Source organism: Nothoprocta perdicaria, unplaced genomic scaffold, assembly GCF_003342845.1.
Source record: "Nothoprocta perdicaria isolate Ctin4 unplaced genomic scaffold, notPer1 scaffold_427, whole genome shotgun sequence".
Classification (NCBI taxonomy): domain Eukaryota; kingdom Metazoa; phylum Chordata; class Aves; order Tinamiformes; family Tinamidae; genus Nothoprocta; species Nothoprocta perdicaria.
In genome coordinates, this window is record NW_020455674.1 from 263,541 (window position 1) to 286,928 (window position 23,388).

Below are 23,388 nucleotides of genomic sequence, written 5' to 3' on the forward strand. Positions count from 1 at the left end.
CTGAGCAAGTTTGCAGATGACACGAAGCTGGGTGGAGTGGCCAACACTCCAGAGGGCTGGGCTGCCATCCAGAGGCACCTGGACAGGCTGGTGAGTTGGGCAGAGAGGAACCTCATGAGGTTCAATAAGGACAAGTGCAGGGTCCTGCACCTGGGGAGCAATAACCCCAGGCACCAGTATAGATAAGGGGTTGACCTGCTGGAGAGCAGCTCCACGGAGAGGGACCTGGGAGTCCTGGTTGACACTAAGTTAACCATGAGTCAGCAGCGTGCCCTTGTGGCCAAGAAGGCCCATGGGATCCTGGCCTGCATCAGGAGGAGTGTTGCCATCCGGTCAAGGGAGGGGATCCTGCCCCTTTCCTCAGCTCTGGTGAGGCCTCACCTGGAGTACTGTGTGCAGTTCTGGGCTCCCCAGTATAAGAGGAACGTAGAGCTTCTCGAGAGGGTCCAGAGAAGAGCAACAAAGGTGATTAAGGGAATGGAACATCTCTCATACGAGGAGAGGCTGAGTGAATTGGGCCTGTTTTCTCTGGGGAAGAGAAGGCTGAGAGCGGATATGATTAACATGTATAAGCTCAGGAAGGGAGAATGCAGGGAAGAAAGGCACAAGCTGTTTTCAGTGGTGGCCAGCGATAGGACGAGGGGTAATGGCCATAAGCTGGAGCACAGGAAGTTCCGTCTCTAGGTGAGGAGGAACTTCTTTACTGTTAGGGTGACAGAGCAGTGGAACAGGCTGCCCAGGGAGGTTGTGGAGTCTCCTTCTCTGGAGGTCTTCAAAACCCGCCTGGATGCCACCCTGTGCCACATGGTCTAGGTGTGCCTGCTTGAGCAGGAAGGTTGGACTAGATGATCTCTAGAGGTCCCTTCCAACCTTGAATATTCTGTGATTCTGTATACCACTTCTAAGGTGTTCTGTCTGTCTTTTTTTTTTTCTTTTTTTTTTTTTTTCTTTTAATAAGGTTTTGCCCTCAACCGCTTCAGTAAGTTCATGACAGTCATTTTTAGGTTAAAGACCACAACCAGCTATGGATGAGGCTGCAACTGAGATAGCAATAGAATTTTATTGGTAAGATCTAGGGATATATAAAGATACTCTGAAAGAACAGTCTCAGAGACATTTCTATGATGTTCATAATGTCTCTGAGACTGTTCTTTCACTTCAGCTCCTTGATTTGCTCAGGTTACTGTCTCATTTCTTAATTCTCCCTCATGTCACCTGATGAAGTATCTCTGAGCCAATAACATACTGCAGCTTGTCAAAATGTGAGAGAAAATGGCCCTGAATTCTCCCTTCACTTAAACCGCAGCTGTCATTTTCCATCAGTGTCCACTGTTGTAGATTAGCTCTTGTCGGCACAGCACATCTGTGCAGCGCTTAAGCTGTACTTTTCGCTGTAAGCTTCCACTTTTCACAGTATTTACACAGATACTTTGCTTTTAACCCCTCACTCCTACCCTCACCATTCAGCTTCCTCTTGCTCCTTTGACTTTGCATCTCTGTTTCCACTCTCTCTTTATCTAAAATCCCTTACATTGTTATGCCCATGGTTTCAGCACAGTAGGCTCCTACATGAGGCCTCTAATTAGTGGAAATAGAAAAGGATTCAAAGAAATCTCTTTCTGTGCTCTCAATATCATCGTGACAAGTATTTGCAGTATAAATAGGGCTAGCAGCAACATTTCCCGAGTCTGACATTCCAACATTAGAATCATTTTGTCCACAATGGGTGGGCACTACTATCCCAAGCAAGGCTGGCAACCACAGCCCAGGCTCCTATTATGTCAGGTGCACGACACACACACAGCATTGCAATGAGAGACAGCAGGTGGGTCTGAACTGAAGGGCAGAGTTGAAGGAAGAAATTAGATGCTACTATTCAGCATGCTGAGTAGCAGTCACAGGTCTTGGCATTACGCCCTGCCAAGTCTGTCTGCAGAGGCTGGTGCAAAGAGGAGCTATATGGAAAACTCTGAGGTACAGTGAAGAGGCTCTCTCTCTGTTTAACAAGGAACACTTTCCCCGTGTGAGCACCAGCAGAGGGGAAAGTGCATGTTTGTTGGGCAGTGTTGACAAATGACCAGCTGTGTGTTCCACTTACCCCTTCAACCCCTTCACATTCCTCCCTCTCAGTTATGTCTCACCTTGTCATAAATCGCATGAAAATGAGGAAGCAGTAATTCAGTGTGGGCTAATTCAGTTAGACTTTTGCACATCTCCACTCAACTGCGAGGTACATGTTTCTCAAGCCTGATTCCTCTCCACAAGCCCATCACGTACGTATGACCTGCACCAACAGAGCGATGTGCCTTGTAAGGCTGACATCTGCCCAAGGTTGGTTTTACTGTCTTAAGATATTAAAATTTTCCTCTACTTCTTATCATCTATTCATCTGAAGTATTTTATATAGCAGATGAATGTCACAGAAGACAGTATCTTTTTCCTCACAACTCTCCTGTTGCTGGGGAAATGGAGAACAGGTCTAAAATGACCAGGCTACCTTATTGCTCAGGTGGGCCTGATCTTAGAACTCCTTGCTGGTAACCCAACACAAGTCTCTGGGTGTGATCTGCGCTGTCTGAACTGCAATAACACAAATGTTAGTCTTTTCCTCAAAACCCTTGTGCTTCCACAATGTAAAGTAGGAAAACAGTGGGACACAAGAACACCTGCAACAATTCAGAACAATGATTTACCAAGTTCAGTATCTAGCCTCCAACAATGCCCATCTCTCTCTCTCTCTTTTTTTTTTTTTTTTTTTTTTTTTTTTTTTTTTCCCCCCCTTCCTTTCCTCTCTCAGCCTTGGTACCTCCCACTATGCCACCATGCCCACTGCTGAGTCTGGAATGGCAGTGATCCAAGCAGCTGTGACACAAGGTTCTCTCAAGGGAGGCTGAGCAGTGCTGGGCATAACCCTACTACTCTTCCTTATCCATCTGTCTGCATATTCCTCTATACTCTGAGCTCACAGTGCTGCCCACAATACGCACAAACATCAATGCTGGCAAAGCTCCTTGGCAAATGGGGCAAAGGGTCAGATCTGTGCCAACCCCATCCCACCCTGGCCTTCCCCTTCCTTCTGCAGAGAACCCTCCAGGCACTTTGGTGGAGATGAGCTTACCAGGAGACTGTGCCAGTGCCCTCCAGGAGTCCCCTCTGGGCTCTGCCTCTCTTCTTGTGCTCACTGGTGTAAAAGAAGACACTGCTGTGCGAGCTCACTAGTCACTGCAGGGCGTTTTTATTATGTGTGGAAGAAATTCAGAATACCCATTCTTGGAAAAAAAAATAAAAGGAAGGAAAATAAAGAAAATCAAACAAATCAACAGAGAAAAGAAAAAAAGCTGATGTCCCTAGGGTCCACAGGCAAAACCCAAAGCCCAGTGACTGCAAAGAAATATGAGAAATGCAAGAACAGGACAGGTTTACATCATATTGTCCCATATATGCACCCAGTGCTGCTCTGTTCAGGAGACAGTAGCAGTCAGTGTGTCTGGTCAGGACTATCTTCCTCTGTCTGTCAAACAGCTAGCAAAATTTGCTGAATCAAACTTTCAGAAAGAGCAGAGCTTACAAATAGAGTGAAGCTGAGGCAGGAAACAAACAAGGAGCTCTGGAGGCTTCAGTGAAGCAGTGCTGATGGTTGCCATTTAGTTCCATTTACTGATACAATCCACACCTATGAACCTTTTGCACTACATCCCAAGCTATGCATATGGAGCTATGTCAGTGGACATAACTATCACTTCATTCTTGCTGTTCTTCAAACATTCAGGAATCTTTAAGGCAATGAATAGAGGCAGCAGACATGCAAATTCTTACAGGACACAAGGAGAAGTTTCCTCTTCCCTGAGAGCAGTGGAGAGCTGAAATGGATGCCCAGGATGGCTAGGGCAACCTCAGAGATTTTCAAAGCTCAGCTGACCTAACTTTTAAGCTATGCCTACCATGGATTGGACTAGACAACTTCCAGAGGCCCCTTCCAACCAAATTTTGTTACCTGCTTCTTGTTGCAATGTTAAGTGGCAGAGCTGTAGAGATGAGAGAAAGAGGATCCTTCTGCTGTATCTGTGCACAGAAGGCTCTTGAGAAGGCCAGAGAAGATCACTTACCTTTGTCTGCTTCTGAGGTGTTTTGCCCTTGCAGGGTGACAGAGGAACTTTTGGCACTCTTCAGAAGTCTAAAGCAGTGGATTTGTCAACATCTTACTTGCAAGAACATTTTATCACTTCAGCAGGCAGGAAGCTATGAATTCAGCTGCCTTCCTGTCTCAAACCCTTGCCGGAAGACCACACCTGTGGAAGTTTTGCCCAATCAGCTGAACAGGAATCTCCTCAGATTTTTGCCATCATTCAGATGAAGCAGACATGACTCTCACCATGTGTATCAAGATGCTCCAGTTAACCAAAAGCTACTTTCATGAAAGTGCTAGGAGCTTAGATCTGAGGCAAGTGGATTGCACGCTGTGGATATAGCTCACTGTTGCTGACAAGATTACAAGAATAAAAGGCACCATTCCCAAAAGAGAGGAAAATGAAGAATGTCATTGCATTCAGAAAGTCACTGGTATTACACGCACTGTTACTATTTTAGGCTGTTGATATTTTTCAAAGTAAATAATTTTCCTAGACATGGGTGTAACTAGTATCTGAAACACTTTTTTGTGGTAAAAACTTCTAATTCTGCACTTTTGCAAAATGAAAAGATGAAATTGACTAACTAAACTGTTCAATTCAGTAAGGAACAATTAGGGTGTTTTATTTGGCTGATTTATTTATTTATTATTTATGTACTTGTTTGCTTGTCAGACAATTAAACTTTCTTCATTCCATTTGGTGTTAGTAATGTGATTACGCTAGAAAGACCTAAATCAACATATTCTAGGAGTATTTCATAGTGCCATGAATGCAAAGGGACGATTCATGATGCTCTATCAAGATTATCTAAGATATTTATATAACTAATATTTGAATATTTTATGCTTTTACGGGGGGAATAAGCAAAGTGCTGAGGGAAAACCTTGCTTTTCTTCCTCTTAAAGATTCATTATTTTGAAAATTCAGACATGCTTTGCATATCTAAATAAAATGAATAGTCTAACATATCCTATAATGAGCTATCCTATAATAAGCTGACTCATAACAGTAATTTTTGTGGCTTCCAAAACAAAACAAAGCCCACAAACATACTGCTATAATGCTGCAGCTCCCTATCTTGCTGTTTGCCAGACAACATCACATTTTATTCAGGTGCCTATTATTTCAATAGAATAGTAGACTATACAATGTGGAAATCTGTGTCAGGATAATTTTCCTAGTGCACATTAGCAGAACTTGCCTTTAAACACTTGCCTTTAAAATCCTGAGGCAAATGCTGGTTGTGGGAATAAATACCATGATTATTAGCAGCTCCCAGCAATAAAGACAAACAAGATTTGTAATAGCCCCTCTCAGCAATCTATAAAAAGAAGTGTTCTGAAGGTCATCTTTGCTTTTTTTTGTATATACTATGGCATACTCCACACATATATTAAATCCAGAATCTTTGCTGTTTGTACAGCCATAAAATAAAATCAAACTAAAACGCACTTGTTTCGATAAGTGAAAAAAATGTCAGATAACAACTGAGAGTCCCTAGCAAAATTCAGATCATTATTTTTGAAGGAAGGTATGTAAAAGCAGAATGCTTCAAAAACTGTGTATCAGTTTTAAGGATTACAAATAGAGAATCTTTTTTTTTTTTTTTTTTTTTTTAGTCTCTGTTGCAAGAAAGAAATATGCACATTTATTGTTGATGTCATTTTGGAATTAAAATCTCCTACAGACACCACAGAGGTTATGGAAATCATACAAGGAGATGGAAGAGGTTGCTAATAGCAAAGTAAACTTCGAGCAAAAAAATACCTGCTGATTCATAAGCAGAGCAAAAGGGGAAAAAATGATATTATTTCACTGTGAGATTCTGCCATATTATATTATATTATATTATATTATATTATATTATATTATATTATATTATTATTTTTACATAGCTGTAATTTCTCAGAATTTGTTCTCAACCTTTCAAATATCAGCTCCAAGATGCAACTTCTCCTCATACAGTTTCTCAAAAAAAAGAATGACAATATTTATGTAAGATGCTGCATACCAAGGGTGCAATCCCATGCAAATGTTAAGTGCTGTTTCAGATGATTTCCTAGTGTGTAGGAGGCAGCTGCTCCATGTAAATACATGACAGCCTTACCACTGAGTTCACCAAGGAGATGATCAAGCCTGCAGCACTCACTGAAGCACATGGCACCCAGGCAAGATAAGGCTGTGGCCCCAAGAGAGTTAGGAAAGACAAAAATCTCCACGTCCCCTGCGTAGTGAGAGCAACCGTAACTCTGGTCTTAAGGCCAGAAGATGTTACAGGGACTGCCTCTATTTTTTGTGTATGTGTGTGTGTAATACACAGAACCCCAGGTAGTAACTTTTGCTTCGACTTTACAGCTAAGTTTGCAGTGGAATACTGTTTTTAGATGTTACCACCATCTACCAAAAGATGATGCCTAAATTCAATATAAAGGGGTTATTAAAACTTGTACCTGGAAAGTTCAGTTTGTCATACGCACCACTGCCACCTCTGTCATTCTGAATCTCTCTGTATTTCTCTATGATTATGTTCATGTCAACCTCTGAAGTGTCCAAGGGTTGTTATGAACTTGCGAAGTCTTCCAGTACAAGATATGACTTCCATTTGGTCATTTTCATAGCTCTTTGAGTGCCTTCCAATATCACCTAACATAGACTTTTTTGACTGAAATTATACACATCTTACATTGGGCATTATGCAAACAATAGCTGCAAGTTACTTCTTTAAAGAAGTTAAAAGGAACAAAACTAAGAAAAACGATAATAATAAATCTTTGCATGTAACAGAAGAGAGTATTTCATTAAAAAATTGATTACCCAGAATTCTTTAGTTAATGTTGTAACTGTTGTGCCTACATCCTCCTACCAAGGCAAGTATGGTTTTATTAGAAGATATATTTCAGCTGCTCAGCCATCATGTTGCTTAAGGTAGATACCAAAGATACAGCTCCCACAACACTTAGAGTTGAAAATTGACAGTACAATTAAAAATAACTAATTGAAAATACACGGGCAGGATGAAATTCCTAGAAAATACATGCAGCATTTCCTATTTATCTAAATCCTTTCTCAAAATTTAATTAGGAAAAACAGAGAAAAGAAGGATATTTTTGCATCATGCTGTTCCTGTTTAATTCACAGCATGGAACTTAACTTCAAGTAAGTAAATAAGAGGAGTCGAGTAAATAAGAGATTTTAAAAATAAAACAAAATGACACTGCTTCCATTGATTGAAGCTGGAATCATTTTCCTTTAAATGTAATATACAACATAGTATCCATGGTGTTTGCTTGCTTTCAAGGCTTTCCTTTCGCTTGGAAAATGGAAACATCTATTCCTTTTTTGGCTTTCCATCAGTTTCACTTTCAGATTCTCAGGTTTCACACTCCTGTCCTCAGGTTTCAAGCACTGAAAGAAAACACTTATTTCGTTAAAAAACAAACGAACAAAAACCTGTGTTTCAGAGATTTTATTCATGTACGAATATGTATGTGTCTGAGACCATGTGCCTACTGGTCTGAGGTTCAAATGCAAAGTATGATCCAAGACTGTCCCCTAAAGCATCTTCAGTTCTCTGTCATCTTCTGAAAGAGGGAAAGTTAAAAAAAAAAAAAAAAAAAAAAAAAAAAGGCATGCTTTGCAGAGTTGTCTAACACCTGCAAAATCTCACTGCATCTGACAGATTTTTCAATAACTGCCGGTCATTTTACTGAGTAAGAGCAGAGGCGAGAGGCATCGCGGCAAACCGACCAAGGTTGGAATCTCAACTCCAGCGAACGAGTGATCACCCCTTGGGCAACCGCGGCGGGGCTGGGAGCTGGGCAGCACCCGCGGTCGGGCCGCGCAGCGTGTCGAAGCGCGGAGAAACCGCAGTGCTGTTTTCCCGGGAAAACAGGCGCTCCGCGGCGCGCGCTGCGCAGCTCCGCCGGGAATGTCCCCCCCGGCTCGACCTGAACCACCTCTCCAGGAGCTGGCGTCGTGGTACCAACGGGATTAAAGGGAAAAACAACAAGAAATCATTTACTGACGGTGTTTGATTTAATCATTTGTGCTTTTCAATGGCTGAAGCAACTGATGGAAAATGAGAAAATGTTTTTGTTTTCCCTGAAGGAAGGATGGATATTTAACATATGGCACTCGGTAATCTCTACACGAAGGCTGCTAAAACATCTGCTGTCTCCACACACACACACACGCGTCGCAGGCCATGGGGACGAGGCGCGCGGCTTCCTCGGCACGGGGTGCAGGGCACACGCCGCCCCACCCTCTCCCTCCACCCGTGGGGCAGTGGTGCCGCCGCCCGGAGCCGGCGGAGAGAGTGGGCACCGAGCGTAAAAACCGCCGAAACCGGCAAGGGTTTTCTCACGACGTCTCTGCAGGGGCACAGCACATCTGCGTATAGAATTGGCGTTTTATTTCCACCGAGGATGTTATTTCTTTTTAATGGGATCCCTCCCTTCCGTACCCCAGGATGCCCCCCTGTCCACTGGCGTGCATCCCATCGCTTCCGCCCCTGCACGACTGCCCCACGGCAGTTTCCCGTCGGCGGCGGCCGTGCCGTGCCCCGGACATCACCCTCTTTGGAAGGTCAGTGCTGGGCAGTTAGAGCAGACGGTGGACGCCCCCTGCGAGAACCCCGTAAATCACAATCGCGGCATTGTCGAGCTAGAAAGTCTGAAGGGAGCGCTTCTGAATTTAACTTTGGAGAAGGAAAATGTGCACCGACACAACACACTCCTTGATCTCAGGAATAGCAAGGAAAGAGAAGTGAATGCTGGAAGCCAAAGAGTCTCTCCTCGCGGAGCACGCCACACAGCCGGCGCTCGCCGCCCTCGACGGGCAGCGGGGGATGCCCCTTCCTTCGCCGTCGTAAAGAGCGACCCTTACCATATAGGTTTCCTAGTGCCTCCTGCTGCGGGCTCGTTCTCGACAAGCTCCTGGCCTGGGGGTACGAGGGCCCACACATGGTGTGCGGCAGTTCACGGAAGGCGCTCGGCGCCTGGCAGCAGCTCCCTTCCAGGAGGGGATGGTATGCGGGGAGGAGGGACGGGAGGAGAAGGAAATATGTATGCGGTCAGGAAATGCTGTTAGCGGCACCCTGAGGCTGTCCCGGCCCAGGGCAATTCTTGGTGACTTTCTGAAGACGAAGTAGCTATTGGCTCCGACAGGCTTAAACGACTTGGCTGGGTGAGGGGCCGTCCCAGACGCTTTTTGCCAGGAGTCCTCCTGCCTGCACTCCGCGAGGATGCGAAACATGGCGAAGCCAGTCCCATCTCTCGCTTCCGTTGGCTAAAGTGCTGGGGAGACAGAGCCATTATCTCCAGGTGAAAAACTGAGCGTAGCCGTCACTGTCCGCCTCTGATGCCATGCACTAGGTGTCCTTAAAATATAATCTGCCCGGTAACCGCCAGCGCGCAGCAGCAGGAGCGCCGGAGCTATTGGCTATGCAAATCGCAGGAAGGAGGTGGCGCCCTAAAATCCGCGCTCCCGCCTTTAAGGTGGTATTGCGAGGCCAGCGACCCCCACGGCGGCGCCGGGACAAGAGGAAGGAAAAAAGGGGCCGGGGGGGGCTGGTGTGAGTGATTTGAGTCTGGAGAGAAGCTCTCGCAGGTATCGCGGAGCAGTGTCCTGGCTGTGCCCCGGCAACTCCCGTGCCCGACAGTGGGCAGCTCCATCCTCCGCGGGAGCCTCTCTGCCTCTTAGCAGGCTTGCGGCAGAGACCGCGCAAAGTTGACACGCTTTCTAGGAGGCTTTGCGCGGGCCAACAGGTAGGCAGCGGAGGTGCTCCTCGGGGTGCAGCCGAGCGCCCAGGCCCTGTGCGAAAGGCAGCGGGGGTATGGCCGGCCGCCGGAGCGACGCGAGCACGCACAAACGGCTGCTTGCTGTGCTAGGGCCGCCTTCCTCCCCAGAGCGACCGCGTAGCGGGGCAGAGCGCAGGCGGTGGCAGTCACCGAGTGCGTGGTAGGCTCCCTTCCCTCCCTCGTTCAGTCTCTCACCTTCCCCCGCTGCATTTTCTAGAAGGCTTTATGAGTGTGACCCTGCAGTGGTAAAACAGCTTGGCTGCTAGCAATATGCATATATACTGGCAGAAGCAACGTTGTGATTATTACTAGCTTTCGCCCTGAAAGCACTGCAGAACGCAGCTCCCAAGAAGCTGTCGGATCTTCAGGTTTGCTTTTAGTCCATAATGAGCTCTTTCCCCTGGGCTGCAGATTAAGGGGATGAGGGAGGGAGGGAGGGAGGGAGGGAGGGAGAGAGGGGAGAGGGGAAGGAAGGAGTGCCTCTGGCACCTCGCCGAGGCAGACATTGCATCCCCAGCCCACATAATGTCGACGAGTACGGGGGGAACTCTTTCTTGTAATAAGAGTAGGGGAGAAATAGCTATAGATTCAGGCTTCTTGTCGCTGAAGTCTGATCCATGTAAGAAAGAAAAAGAGAAGCTGTCATTTGTGTACGTGTGTGTCCAACACAAGGGCCTCATGGTTTCTTGTTAGCTTACAGAGAGGGGAGGGGAAAAAAAAAAGTTTGATATTACGTCTGACCAGCTGCTGTGCTCCATAATAACGAGAGAGAACTGCCTATCCTGGCGAGTTGCGTCACTTTGCTTCAACTTTGGGCTAGAAATCAAGAGACAGAGGAGTTTCAAGTGAGGCAGGAGCAAACTGGGAAGCCCTGCCGTCTTCCTCCTTCCCACCCCTCCTCCTTTACCCCTCTCCCCACCCCCTCCTCCCCCCCCCAAAAAAAAAAGAAAAAAAAACTTTTCTATCAGAGAAAGAGGGAGATCTCTTTGGAAACATGGAGCTGCTGTGCTGCGAGGTGGACCCCATGAAAAGAGCGCTGCCCGACTCCAACTTGCTCTACGATGATCGCGTTTTGCACAACTTATTAACCATAGAGGAGAGGTATCTGCCCCAATGCTCCTACTTCAAATGCGTGCAAAAGGACATTCAGCCGTTCATGAGGAGGATGGTGGCCACTTGGATGCTAGAGGTTTGTCTTTGGGGGCGTCCATTTCCCTTAATTTCTCCCCGCGCTGCTTTGGGACGGGGCTGCCCGGAGCCCCACAGGCTGCCCTTCTCGGGCGGCGCAGCCGCTCCCTGCTGCCCCTTCCTACTCGCCAGTCGCTCGCGAGGGTGGGTGAGTTTTCTTTTTTCTCTCTCAACCTTCCTCCCCCGCTTCTTTTCTCTCTTTCCTCTCCCTGCTGGGGTTGCCGGCGCCCGCCTGGGCGCTGTGGGGGAAGGGGCACATCTCGCAGTTTGTGGTGGGAATGGCGTCTGTGGGGGGTGCCTCCTGTAAAGCGGGGTGCAGGCAAGGAGGAAGCAGGGGTGGAGGAAGGGAGAGGTGGAAGAGGCATTGGTAATTAAAAAAGCAAAGAAATGCCGCCTCCGGTTTTCGGCGGCTGCAGCACCAGAGGCTGTGACTTTTTTGCGGGAAGAGAAGGGCCCCCAGGGCAGAGCGAGAGAAAGAAGGTGGTCAGTGTCACCTACATTTTGCCTCATAAGTATTTCGGTGTTTCAGTGCCCACGTATACAGCTGTTAGCACGTGCCTTTTTTTTTTTTTTTTTTTTTTYTTTCTCCCCCTCGCCATGTTGTGCTGCATGCAACTCTGCCTAGAGGCGCTGGGCCGTCTCCTCCTGGCCTCTCCAAGAAGGGGCACGTAAATAGTCCCTCAGCCCTGCATTCCCTAGCTTGGCCAGTGGCTGCCAGTCGGACAGCCCCATAGGGAGCCAACACCCTCCCAAAACTTAACTCAGGATGTCTGTGGGGCCATTTCCCTGCAGACTTAGCTGCTTTGCCCTGGCACCACCATCATCATTTACCCCATCGGCTCTCCTCGCGGAGGACGGGGGTGCTTTTTCCAGACCTACCCCCTTGGGTCTGAGAAGATCAGATCCTTCACTTTTTTTTTTTCCCCCCTCATTTGTGTTTTGTACTTCTTGCTAGCCTGTTTTTTTTTTTTTTTTTTTTTTTTTTTTTTTTTTTTAATTTTTCTCCCTGAAGAGATCCAGGCCCCTCGAGCTCTCTCCACCCCACCTCGCCCTCACTGTCTTCTGTCTGCCTCCTCCCCCTCTCGGCAGATCGCGGGCGTGGGGCTGAGGGACACTCCCCGGGGGAATTTTTGCAATTGTCGGAAACGATGGGAGATTACCCTGGGATGTTGCTGGGACTAAAACTGAGATTGTCGGGGCAATGGAGATATTTTTATAGAATTTTTGAAAATATGACGAAATAAAAGAAAAATGGAGTGGGGAAAAAAAGCAGCTCACTGACGAATTTGAGGCTTTTTGGCTCTCCCACACAGTGTCTTGAATTCATTTCTTACTGAATGAACTAAAGGAATGTGCAGGCTGATTGACAGCCATCCCAGCCTCTGCAGAGATTTCCCCCTCCCCCTAAAATTAGCTCTCTGGGAAACAAAACATAGCACAACCCGTGTTTTAGATCCCATTATTCTGGGGGCATCATTCATTTATTTTTTTTTCTCTCATCTCTCATTCTCTTCCCTCCCCCCACTGCCATGCTCCTCACCTGCAGGTCTGCGAAGAGCAGAAGTGTGAAGAAGAAGTTTTCCCTTTGGCCATGAATTACTTGGACAGATTCTTAGCTGTGGTGCCCACCCGAAAGTGCCATCTGCAGCTGCTGGGGGCAGTGTGCATGTTCCTGGCGTCCAAGCTGAAAGAGACAATCCCCCTTACAGCAGAGAAACTGTGCATATATACGGACAATTCCATCAAACCCCAAGAGCTGCTGGTAAGCAGCCCCCTTCCACCTTTGACGCACCCCAACCTCTGACTGACAATTTTTCCTTCTCTCTCCCTTCCTCCCACAACAAACCATCCTATTGTGTGCCATCCTCCCCCCTTTAAAATTAAGCTTTTCATGTTCTTTTTTTTTTTTTTTTTTTAAAAACCAATTGTGGTTACAAATTGTGAAAAGCATTAAATCACCCATGTGCCTGATTAAGAGTCAATCCAAAACTGCAGGCGCATGATTCCTTGGTTCGTTGGTGGGAAGGACTGGTTCTAACTTTCCCAAATTGCCCTCCTGCACAATATGCAGCCTCTTCTGCCATGCAGTTCCTTGGCACAGCAGTTTCGGAAGTGCTTCTGGAAGGGATCTGGCAAGTTTTTTTTCTTAGGTCCTTCTCCTCTCCCCTGGCCCTCCCCCCACTACTCCCACGCCAGGAGAGGCAAAGGGGTGTGTGTATGTGTGTGTATGTATGCTCTGTGTGTATGTATGCATACACACACACATATACACACACGCGCATAGTTGTGTGTGCATGCTGTGTGTGTGCTCATGGTTTGAGGGGGCGCTGCGCGCGTGGGGCGGCGCCGCGGCGCCACCTGGCGGCAGCCACGCGCGGCCGGGCGTGACCTCACGCCTTGAAGCGCTGCCAGCGCCGCCCCCGCGCGGTTGCCGCACTCCTGCCCGCAGCGCGGGAGCAAGCCGAGCCCTGTGCAGCCTGTCGCCGCGGGCTCCCCGAGATTCTTCCTCAGAGCACGTAGTCTGAGCAGGGTCAGGGCCCGCACACTGCACAACGAGTGAGTGTGGTCTGAGAGCCGCCTTAGCCACAGTGAAGTTGTGGCCTTGATCTGGCAGCTTTTGTGAGTATGACTACCAGTAGGTTATCAGCTAGGCAGGAGGCAGGATGAAAATCCAGCACGGTGAACTTGGCTACAAATGAAACACTTTGCCTCACTGAGCAGTTCAAGATCAGATCAGACATAGTAAAAGCAGAAGTAATTGAAATCACTTGAGGCAATAATTAATATTTGCAAAGCATGCGAGTATGTAGCACATCTTGCAAATATTAAGCTTTTTGATGAACTGTACATTCAGTCTGTTCTCACAGATTCTAGTGAATATGCGTAGTGAGTTGAATCCCATGAGAATTTCTCCTATGAATCACTCAGCAAAGTCAGTGGGAATTCCCCACTGGGAGGGGCTGGAAACTTGGGCTGCTGCAGAATAAAGAATTTTGTATTGCAAACTCTGCCATGGCTGTCACAAACATTAGGTGTTCTGCTGATGGGACCAACTGTTACAGGAAACACTGGCCCTGGTGCAAGAAGACTTGTAAAGATGTGCCTATGTTTCTGTGTCACATGAAATTAAACATGCTTAAGTGCATCACTGTATCCATCATTCTGGATTAGGCATTTTTTCTGTACTCTTGCCTGCCTTGTTAATAATGTTGAGAAGATGAGTCCTTAGGTCATGTAGTTTTCCTTATGTTAAAACTTCGCTCTCTTTTCTCTCTTCCTTCCCATTCTCTTCTGCTTCTCCTCTCTCTCTTTTCTCTCAATGAACATCCGTTTTCTGGGGCTGGTTACACACACAGTTGTGAGATTTTGAAGCTCTGGCTCTGTTGAAGCTTTTGTGGGCTCTGTTATAATCCAGAAGATTATATGTAGGAAGCAAACTTGATGTTAAATTGGGCATCTATTCAGAGAAACGGCTGCAGAAATGGCATTGTGAGGTTCATGTTTATGGTGTCTCAACAGCACCGGTTGATGTCTTCTCAGCTGCAAAATTAAAGGATGCTTCTTTTTGACTTGCCAGCTCTACAGACTTAGCTGTCATGCTGGGCTCCATCAGGCTAACGCATCATCAGGATTCAAGAATCAGGACATGGAATTTAGTTAATAGCTAATAGTTGATGCATGAGACAGAAACGAGTCCAAGGCTGGAGCTTTGCTCCTTCTCCGGGGCACTGTAAGGTATTCAAAACTTGTTCTGAGGTATGCAGATCCAGGCCTGTCTGGATGCTTTGGTCAGATCTGTTTTTTAGGTACCATTTTTACATGTAGTTGCATTTCAGGGAATGGTCAGCCTTTAAATATGCACCTAAGTTTTTTTTTTTATTTCACTGAGAGCTTTGAGTATGAGATCAGATTCTACATACTTTATTGACAGGTAATTTATACAGGATACTACTTGGCAGTGTTCGGTTCCTTTCTGTACAGCGTACCTTGGAGTGGATTAATCTGCAGTAGATTTATCTGCAGATGCTCTTTGAAAATAGCTTTTGAGAGAATGTCATCAAGCTAACTTCCCCTGTTTTGAAGAAAGAATGTATATCTTGTTATTTTTATTGTGCACAGTCATCCCTAGGGCTTTAAATGGCTATAAAGTAAGGACTCTAGCCATTTAAAAGAGGTTATTAGGAAAGACCACAATGACCTTGGCAATATGCAGTTGCAGGCTAAACTTTCTGGGTGGGCAGTAAGCACTGGATACTGAAAAAGCAAAATCTTGGCTGGAGCTGCCAGGTCTCATTATTTTCAGCATGGCTTGACATATTTATTTATTTATTTATTTATTTTAAATGAATAAGAGTAAAGTCAACAACTTCAAAGGGGTAGAGGCAAACTGAAAAAATGAGCAAAATCATTTTAGTGGAGGCATAATTATAATCATGAAAATGAATTAAAAAACTACTTTTTCAGGCTTGCTTATGTGGTTTTTTTTTTTTTTTTTTCTCTTTCTCTCTTCTTCCACCCATGCCCAGGAATGGGAGCTTGTGGTGTTGGGAAAGTTGAAGTGGAATCTTGCTGCCATCACTCCACACGATTTCATTGAACACATTCTGAGGAAGTTGCCTCTACCTAAAGACAAGTTACTTCTGATCCGGAAGCATGCACAAACTTTTATCGCCCTTTGTGCCACAGGTATGCCAAGGTGCTTTGTGGGTGGCTGCTGATTACACTGTGATTAAAAGGGTGAATTCGTCACTGGCCATTCAAAGGCTCTTCATCTCTTCCATCCTTATCTCCTGTGGGAAGAGCCTGTTGACACCAGTGAGACTATTTGCATGGGATGTTCTGGATCAGGCCCTAAAACAGTGTGCAAACACAATCCTAATAAATACCCATAATGCACTTAGTTATATTCCCATTAACAAAGGCTCTTTTTTTACAGTAAAGTCAATAAGATTGGATTACTTCATTATTTTCTGTTTTGCTCATTTATATTTAAAAAGGCTGCAAATCATTTATTAGGACAGATGTGGTACAGCTAAAATAACGTTACCGCATGTTAGCCCAATTTCATTGTTAAACAGACACTGTCAGAGGAAAACACAAGATTGCCTTTGAACATGTATGTGATACAACCATGTAATTGAAGTAGGAGAAGTGACAATTTTTCAAGTTTTTTTTTTTAATGTTTGCATTCTTTCACAGAACCACAGAAGGATTGAGGTTGGATGGGACCTCTAGAGATCATCTAGTCCAACCTTCCTGCTCAAGCAGGGGCACCTAGAGTATGTAGCACAGGGTCGCATCCAGGCAAGTTTTGAAGACCCCCAGAGAAGGAGACTCCACAGCCTCTCTGGGCGGCCTGTTCCACTGCTCTGTCACCCTAACAGTAAAGAAGTTCTTCCTCATATGGAGATGGAACTTTCTGTGTTCTAATTTATAGCCATTACCCCTTGGCCATCACCAAGAAGAATTTGGCCCCATGTTCTTTACATTCTCCCCCCGGCATTTGTACATGTTGATATGATCTCCTCTCAATCTTCTCTTCAAGGTAATCAGATCTGGCTTGCTTAGTTTTTCATCCTACAGTAGATGCTCCAGTCCCTTAATCATCTTCGTTGCTCTTATGCTGAGCACCTCTCTAGAAGCTGCATATCCCTTTTGTACGAGGGAGCTCAGAACTGCATACAATACTCCAGGTGCAGCCTCACCAGAGCTGAGTAGAGGGGTTCACCTCCCTCAACCTGCTGGCAACATTCCTCCTAATGCAGGCTGCAATCCCATTGGCCTTCTTGGCCACAAGGCCACCTTACTGACTTACGGTTAACTTCTTGTCAACCAGGACTCCCAAATCCCTGTCTATGGAGCTGCTTTCTAGTAGGTCAGTCCTTAATCTCTACTGGTGTCTGGGTTAGTCCCTCCCCAGGTGCAGGGCCCTGCACTTGCCCTTGTTGAATCTCATGAGGTTCCTCTCTTCCCAACTCTCCAGCCCATCCAGGTCCCTCTGCACAGCCCTCTGGAGTGTCAGCCGCTCCACCTGGTTTGGTATCATCTGCAAACTTGCTGAGGGTACACTGTGTCCACTCCTCCAAGTTGCTGATGAACAAGTTGAACAGCACTGGGTCCGGTACTGACATCAGGGGGACACCACAGGTCACAGGCTTCCAACTAGACTCATCCCCATTTATCATGACCTTCTGAGCTCTGCCATGCAGCCAGTTCTCAATCCACAAACTTTTCTTTCTCGAACTTCTCTCCAAGAAAGCAATGAAACTAATCTGTTTGATAAGGACCATTGCAGTGCCCATCTATCATGTGTTTGAATGAGTACAGTGAATACAGTCCTTGAAGACTCAGGTGAGAATAACTGCTTCTAAGTGAGGCTTCTAATTTATACTTTTTTTTTACAGTGACTTTTTGAAAATACATATATGCCAATTTTCATTCAAAGGACTAAATCTCAGACTATTTCTTCAGTGCTAGACCTGGAGCAGATAAACAGCATGCAGTCTTTTACAGGGTTGTTGTGAAGTAGTATATGCCCAAGTAATGCCCAAGTTCATTGCTGTTTGATACATGTAGTCTTGTAACAGATTACATTCTACCTCTGTGTTTGCATAGAGGAAGGAAATTGGTGTGCAAATCTGAGCTATTACCATGGTGTGAATATTTACTGGTGTAACTGTTGCATGTTATTTTTCATGTAGTAACTATTTTTATAAAGTAGGCTCTTGATCAGTTTTAGCAAATGCTTTTATAGACTCTGTAGGGTAATGATAAGTTTTTGATTACCACGATGCTAAACCTTTCATTTCGTTTTCCATTGATTCTTTTCAGATAGTATGCTGTTGAACTCAATAGAAATACTGCTCAAAGTCTACAGAATAATTTTTGGTAATATTTCACAGAATCTCAGAATGATTGAGGTTAGAAGGGACCTCTAGGGATCATTTAGTCCAACAACCCTGCTTAAGCAGGGACACCTAGAGCACATGCCACAGGGTTGTGGCACAGGGTTATTTCCATCATAATCATCATTTTCTTTTAGGATTCATCTGCTACATGAGCTCTGTAGTGGTTTTGTTTTCTCCCACTACCCAGTGTTCATTCACACCACACTTTTTCTTAAGGAGAAGTGGTCTTTCTCCTGCCTGTTCCTCTGGATCTTCAGGATGTCACCATAAGTCTTTCAAAAAGTATCTGAATGTGTTCTTCCAGACAAGCTTAATCCTCCCTTTCGATTGCTGGTTTCATCTCTGAAAGTGCTTTTTAAAAATTTTGTTGTATCCCAGGGATATTTTCTGGAATGATGTAGACTTCATTATGGATTTATCTTTTCAGACTCTAGTCTGCAGTCTCACAGACTTGAAATTTCCATATTAATCAAACTTTTGTAGAACTGTCACTGTTAAAGTGTATTGAGATTCACAGCTTTGCTCTTTCTCCATTAATTTCATGCTGATTAAAACGCTATGATTTACTAGTCTATTTACGGATACCTAAAACAGCATCCTCTTTTCAACCCTCCACCGAACTCTTATGTGTGCCCCGTACCCTTTTCATGTTACATGTTTCAAATACATGAACCAGAGTCCTTTATGTACGGTTTGATGAGGCAAATCAGAGTTTCCTTTCTTGCAGGAGATATGGAAAGACTTAATTGATTGCACATGGACTTTTCTGAAAGAAAGGACATCATGGTTCTGATTGTGGATTTTGTTTCCCTGCCATTTTCCAAAACCTGCTGTGATGACGTTTCATTTTCATTATGACTAGCCACCCACTGCAGCTTCGAAAGCAGAAATCTTACCCAAGCCTAAATTCTGAGTTTTCAACTCATTCCCAGTTGACTAGTAAGCTACTACCCCCATATACAATTTTATTCTTATTATAAATGTACATTACTACTACAGTATTTAGATTTCACTGCAGGACTTTTCAAAGACATTCATATGCTGTGAAGAGAACCCCCTTCTCACCAGAATTCCTTCCAGCTTGAGAATTCTAGCTCCAATTGTTTCCTTTTCTGATTTGGTGTGGAGTACCCATTGCATTTCTTCTTTTTCACTCAAAGCTTCTCCTGTCATCGAGCTTGGTGTGAGCCTGACGTTTCATTTCCCCTTTTGCTTTTTCTCAGCAAGATGACCTCCTTTGATATATTGCTGCCTTTTTTTTTTTAAGCTATCCATACATGGTTTTAGCCTGTTTTCAACTCTTCTCTGTTACCAGACCTGTTCTTTCTTGGTTACTTTATGACCTTAGTCTCGACAGCAGTGTGTCTCTTTTCATGGTCTGATTCATCTCAGTTTTCTCTGCCCCCATGTAATTCTTTTCTTTACTGTGTAACATAAAGAAGTGGATGTATCATCTGGAGCATTCTTCCTCTTGCTTAAGTCCATCTGCTCTAATGGTTCAGTTTTACTTCTCCAGTAAAAGCTTTATAAAAGAAATTACGACGTTCTCTGCTTTAACAGAACAGTTTGTAATTCTCGCTTATACTTTGTGTCAGCAGAGTGAACTGTTAATGGTTCTGGGAAGGGGTACCTATGTGTTGTTTGGTTCTGTATGATGCTCTGGGCCATTGTATTACTCGTCTCAATTCTCATTTTCATTTGCATGCAGAGCAAAAGGAGATGATGTTCCTCCTATACTGGGGATTGATGAGCTACACTGATGGCTCATGGTCAACGCCTTGCCCACCAGGACTCCCAGGTTGTTCTCTGCAGATATGCTCTCTAACAGGTCACCTCCCAGGCTGTGCTGGTGCTTATTCCCCACTCTGTGTAGGAACCTGCACTTGTCTTTGTTGAACTTCATGAAGTTACACTCCACCCATCTCTAGCCTATCCAGGTCCCTCTGAATTGCAACACAGTCTTCTGGTGTATTAACCACTCCTCCCAGTTTTGTATCATCAGCAAACTTGCTGAGAAGGCACTCTGTCCCTTCTTCCAGGTCACTGATGAATAAATTGAACAGGATGGGGCCCAATACTGACCCCTGGAGGACAGTGCCAGCTACCAGGCCTCCAATTAGACTCCAGGCCACTGATCACCACCCTCTGAGCTCTGCCATTCAGCCGGTTCTCAATCCACCTCACTGTCCACTCATCTAACTCACACTTCCTGAGCTTCCTCATGAGGATGCTGTGGGAGAGATATCCAAAGCCTCTCAGAAGTCAAGGTAGACAACATCCACTGCTCATCCCTCATCTACCCAGCCAATTATTCTATAATAAAAGGTTCTCAGATTGGTAAGCATGATTCATCCTTTATTCCTCCTGCCTGGAACCTGACTCTGTGCCTTTCCATAGCATTCCACAATTTGGGATTGTTTTCACTGGGGTTGCCTGTTTGGCATACATTTCCCATGTTGTAAGTTATGGAATTGCTCCTGGAGGAGTGACCAGAAACCCAATTACAAAGCAGTGTGCAGAACGTCCCACACGGCAGATAAGATGAGGATAGTTAATTACTTCCCAGAGTTCGGCTTGCCATGTACTTCTGTCTCCCAGGTTGTTTAAAGTCACCAATACCTGGCTTCTACCTTGTGCTCTTGTTGGGAGCTTTTTGTGCCATTGTTTTGGCACTTCATGACTTTTTTCATCTTGGGACCTACAAGCGAACATTTTTTTTGAGAGAAAAGTCTGTGCAGGTCAGGTTTTCAATAAGAGGAGCTCTGCATTTCTGGATGCAAGCTCTAATGGAGAGACTAGTCATGACGTGGAGTTTCTCAGTGTTGAATTTAACTGGCTTGCAAAGCCAGGAAACACAGTGCTTTGCCTGCTTACAGAGGTAGAAGATAGCTGTAGATTCCAAGCCTCAGCCTTTTGCATGATCTCTTTTGTGAGAGTTCAGCTGAGTTCCATGGTAGATGAGATGTCCCATGGTATATATATTGGAGTATGTCACAGACCAGAGGCTTCAAAAATCTTTGTCTGCAAAAAGACAAAGAGGAGTAAGAATTCAACTTTAAGTAAATGTTGCACTGCATGCCAAACCCCACTATTATTGGGAAATTCATCATCCACATTTGAAATCTGAGAAAGCTTCCCTTTTTCCTTTTTTTCTTTTTTCTTTTTTTTTTCTTTTTTCTTTTTTCTTTTTTCTTTTTTCTTTTTTCTTTTTCCGTTTTCCTTTCTCCTTTTTCCTTTTTCCTTTTCCTTTTCCTTTTCCTTTTTCCTTTTTCCTTTTTCCTTTTTCCGTTTTCCTTTTTCCTTTTTCCTTTTTCCTTTTTTCTTTTTTTCTTTTTTTCTTTTTTTCTTTTTTTCTTTTTTTTCTTTTTTTCTTTTTTTCTTTTTTTTTTTCCTTTTTTTCTTTTCTCTTTTCTTTTTATTTTTTCACTTCCTTTCTTTCTTTTTTTATTTCTGGCCAAATCCTGAAATCCTTGCACAGGCAGAAGTCCTCTAGAAGTAAATGGGGGTGTTGTCTAAGTGAAGGCTAAGCGGTGAGGCTTGTAACCGTAGTGATCTGGAGGCTAACCACGCGGAATGCTTTATTACGCCAAGAGGCATGCTCAGCCCACAGGACTCCTGCCGGCCACTTCTGTATGAATTCTTCCCTTTTTGGCCTGTGTCAAAACCATTGGGATTTGTCCATGCAAAGCATAGAAGTGTGTTCCATGTTTTAGCTGGGACTGTCTCTTTGTAGAGGGAAGCAGGGAAGTCCACAGATGCTTTGCTCTGTCAACTAATCTCAAAAAATAAAGTACATGTTGAAAAGTGGCAGTGGTTACATGAATACTTCTTGCATGAAATTTGTCAGAAAAAGGAATAACTCACACCATTTTATTGGCAGACAGAAGAAGGCTCACCCTTTTTTCTTGGGGGAGGCTACTTACATGAGTATATTCAGCTCTCCAGCAAAGCAGATGAGGGTCCTGTCATCCTGCAGTTAATGTTTTGCCCTCAACTTCTGTAGGATTTGACTCCTACAATGTGATAACTTCACTTAGTAATTGCGTAAGATACAGTAGCTACGACACTGTCCCACCTGGAATACCCCCTTGCTTTCCTGTTCTTTCTACATAGTGTTAGATGTGAGGGTGTCACAGAAGCTGTTAGAACACATTAGATAGGAACGCTATGAATTATTTCATACAAGTGAACATGGCCTTCCAAGTTGTACGACTCACCAAACCTAAGAAGATGAGGCGGAAGAAAGTGAAGGAGGGAGGAGAGCCTTTGCTAATACCTAATTCCTATGCTGTCAGACAGCTGTCTTCCTTCCCATCAGCTTCAGAACTGATCACTTGGAGTTTCAAATACTTAATCCCTGTCCTTCAGGAGACTTCCTAACTAAAGGTGTAGAAAAGTAAAACTAATAATGAAGTAACATTTGCAGATAATAAATACAAGCATATGAAAAATACCAAAATATAAATGAAAATACAAAATATAAAAATAATAATTTTAAAAAAGCAAAAAATACAAATAAAAGTAATAAATGTTTTCTTATCTAAACTGTTTAATATGTTTTCCTTCGTCTACCTCTGTTGGAAGTTTGTGCCATAACACTAGCAATGAGGATGCTTTTAGAAACATTTGTATAAAGGTCAAATTCTTTTTTCCTCATTCTATCCTTAAAACTGAATTAGTTGCTCTTACCTCCTGCCTGCTCACAGATTAGAAGTACTTATGCCTGCATCCTGTTCTGCTTGATAATTTTTTCTGCTTATGCTTGGGACTGTCATATCTGTTTCTTGAAGTGCTAAAGTGGAATAGTTAACACAGGGAAAAATTGCTGTGTCTTACAGAAATATGACTGCAAGAGATAAAGTGACCAATGCAGTTAAAGCCAGCTGTATTTGAAAAAAATAAAAGGTCCAACACTAACTCCAGAATTTCTTTTGGATCAAAACAGGCAGGAAATAAACTCACTACTTAGGTTTATACTTTAAAACCTTTCTTTCAGCCTTACTTGCTAAAATGTAGATCATAGAATCATTATGGTGGGGAAAAGACTTTCAAGATCATTGAACCCAACTGTAAGCCCTTCATGTCCGAGTGGTAGTTAATCTACACTTGAACAATACGAGGGGAATCGCCAGGTGAAGCTGACTCCACCTTCCTTGGGTAGCCTGTTCCAATACTTGGCTACTCTTTCCTTGTAGATTTTTTTTCCTAATTTCTAACCTGACCTCACCTGCTGCAACTTGACACTATTTTCTCTTGTCCTATCAGTAGTTATTCTGCCTTCCTACAACATCCTTTCAGGTGGTTGTAGAGGGTGATAAAGTCACCCCTGAGCCTCTTCCAGACAGTAATCCCAGCATCCTAAGC

At 44.5% G+C, this 23,388-nt stretch overlaps 1 protein-coding gene across 1 annotated transcript in view; it reads left to right on the forward strand.

The window, feature by feature from the left end:
* The first annotated feature begins 10,896 nt into the window (after positions 1-10,896).
* The window catches only part of CCND2 (cyclin D2), a 31,318-nt gene continuing 18,826 nt past the window's right edge, over positions 10,897-23,388 (forward strand). Inside the window, exons 1-3 of the mRNA XM_026046201.1 lie at positions 10,897-11,117; positions 12,663-12,878; positions 15,643-15,802. Coding sequence (XP_025901986.1) covers positions 10,923-11,117; positions 12,663-12,878; positions 15,643-15,802 — 571 coding nt within the window. The 5' untranslated portion in view covers positions 10,897-10,922. The remainder of the gene's footprint in view (positions 11,118-12,662; positions 12,879-15,642; positions 15,803-23,388) is intronic.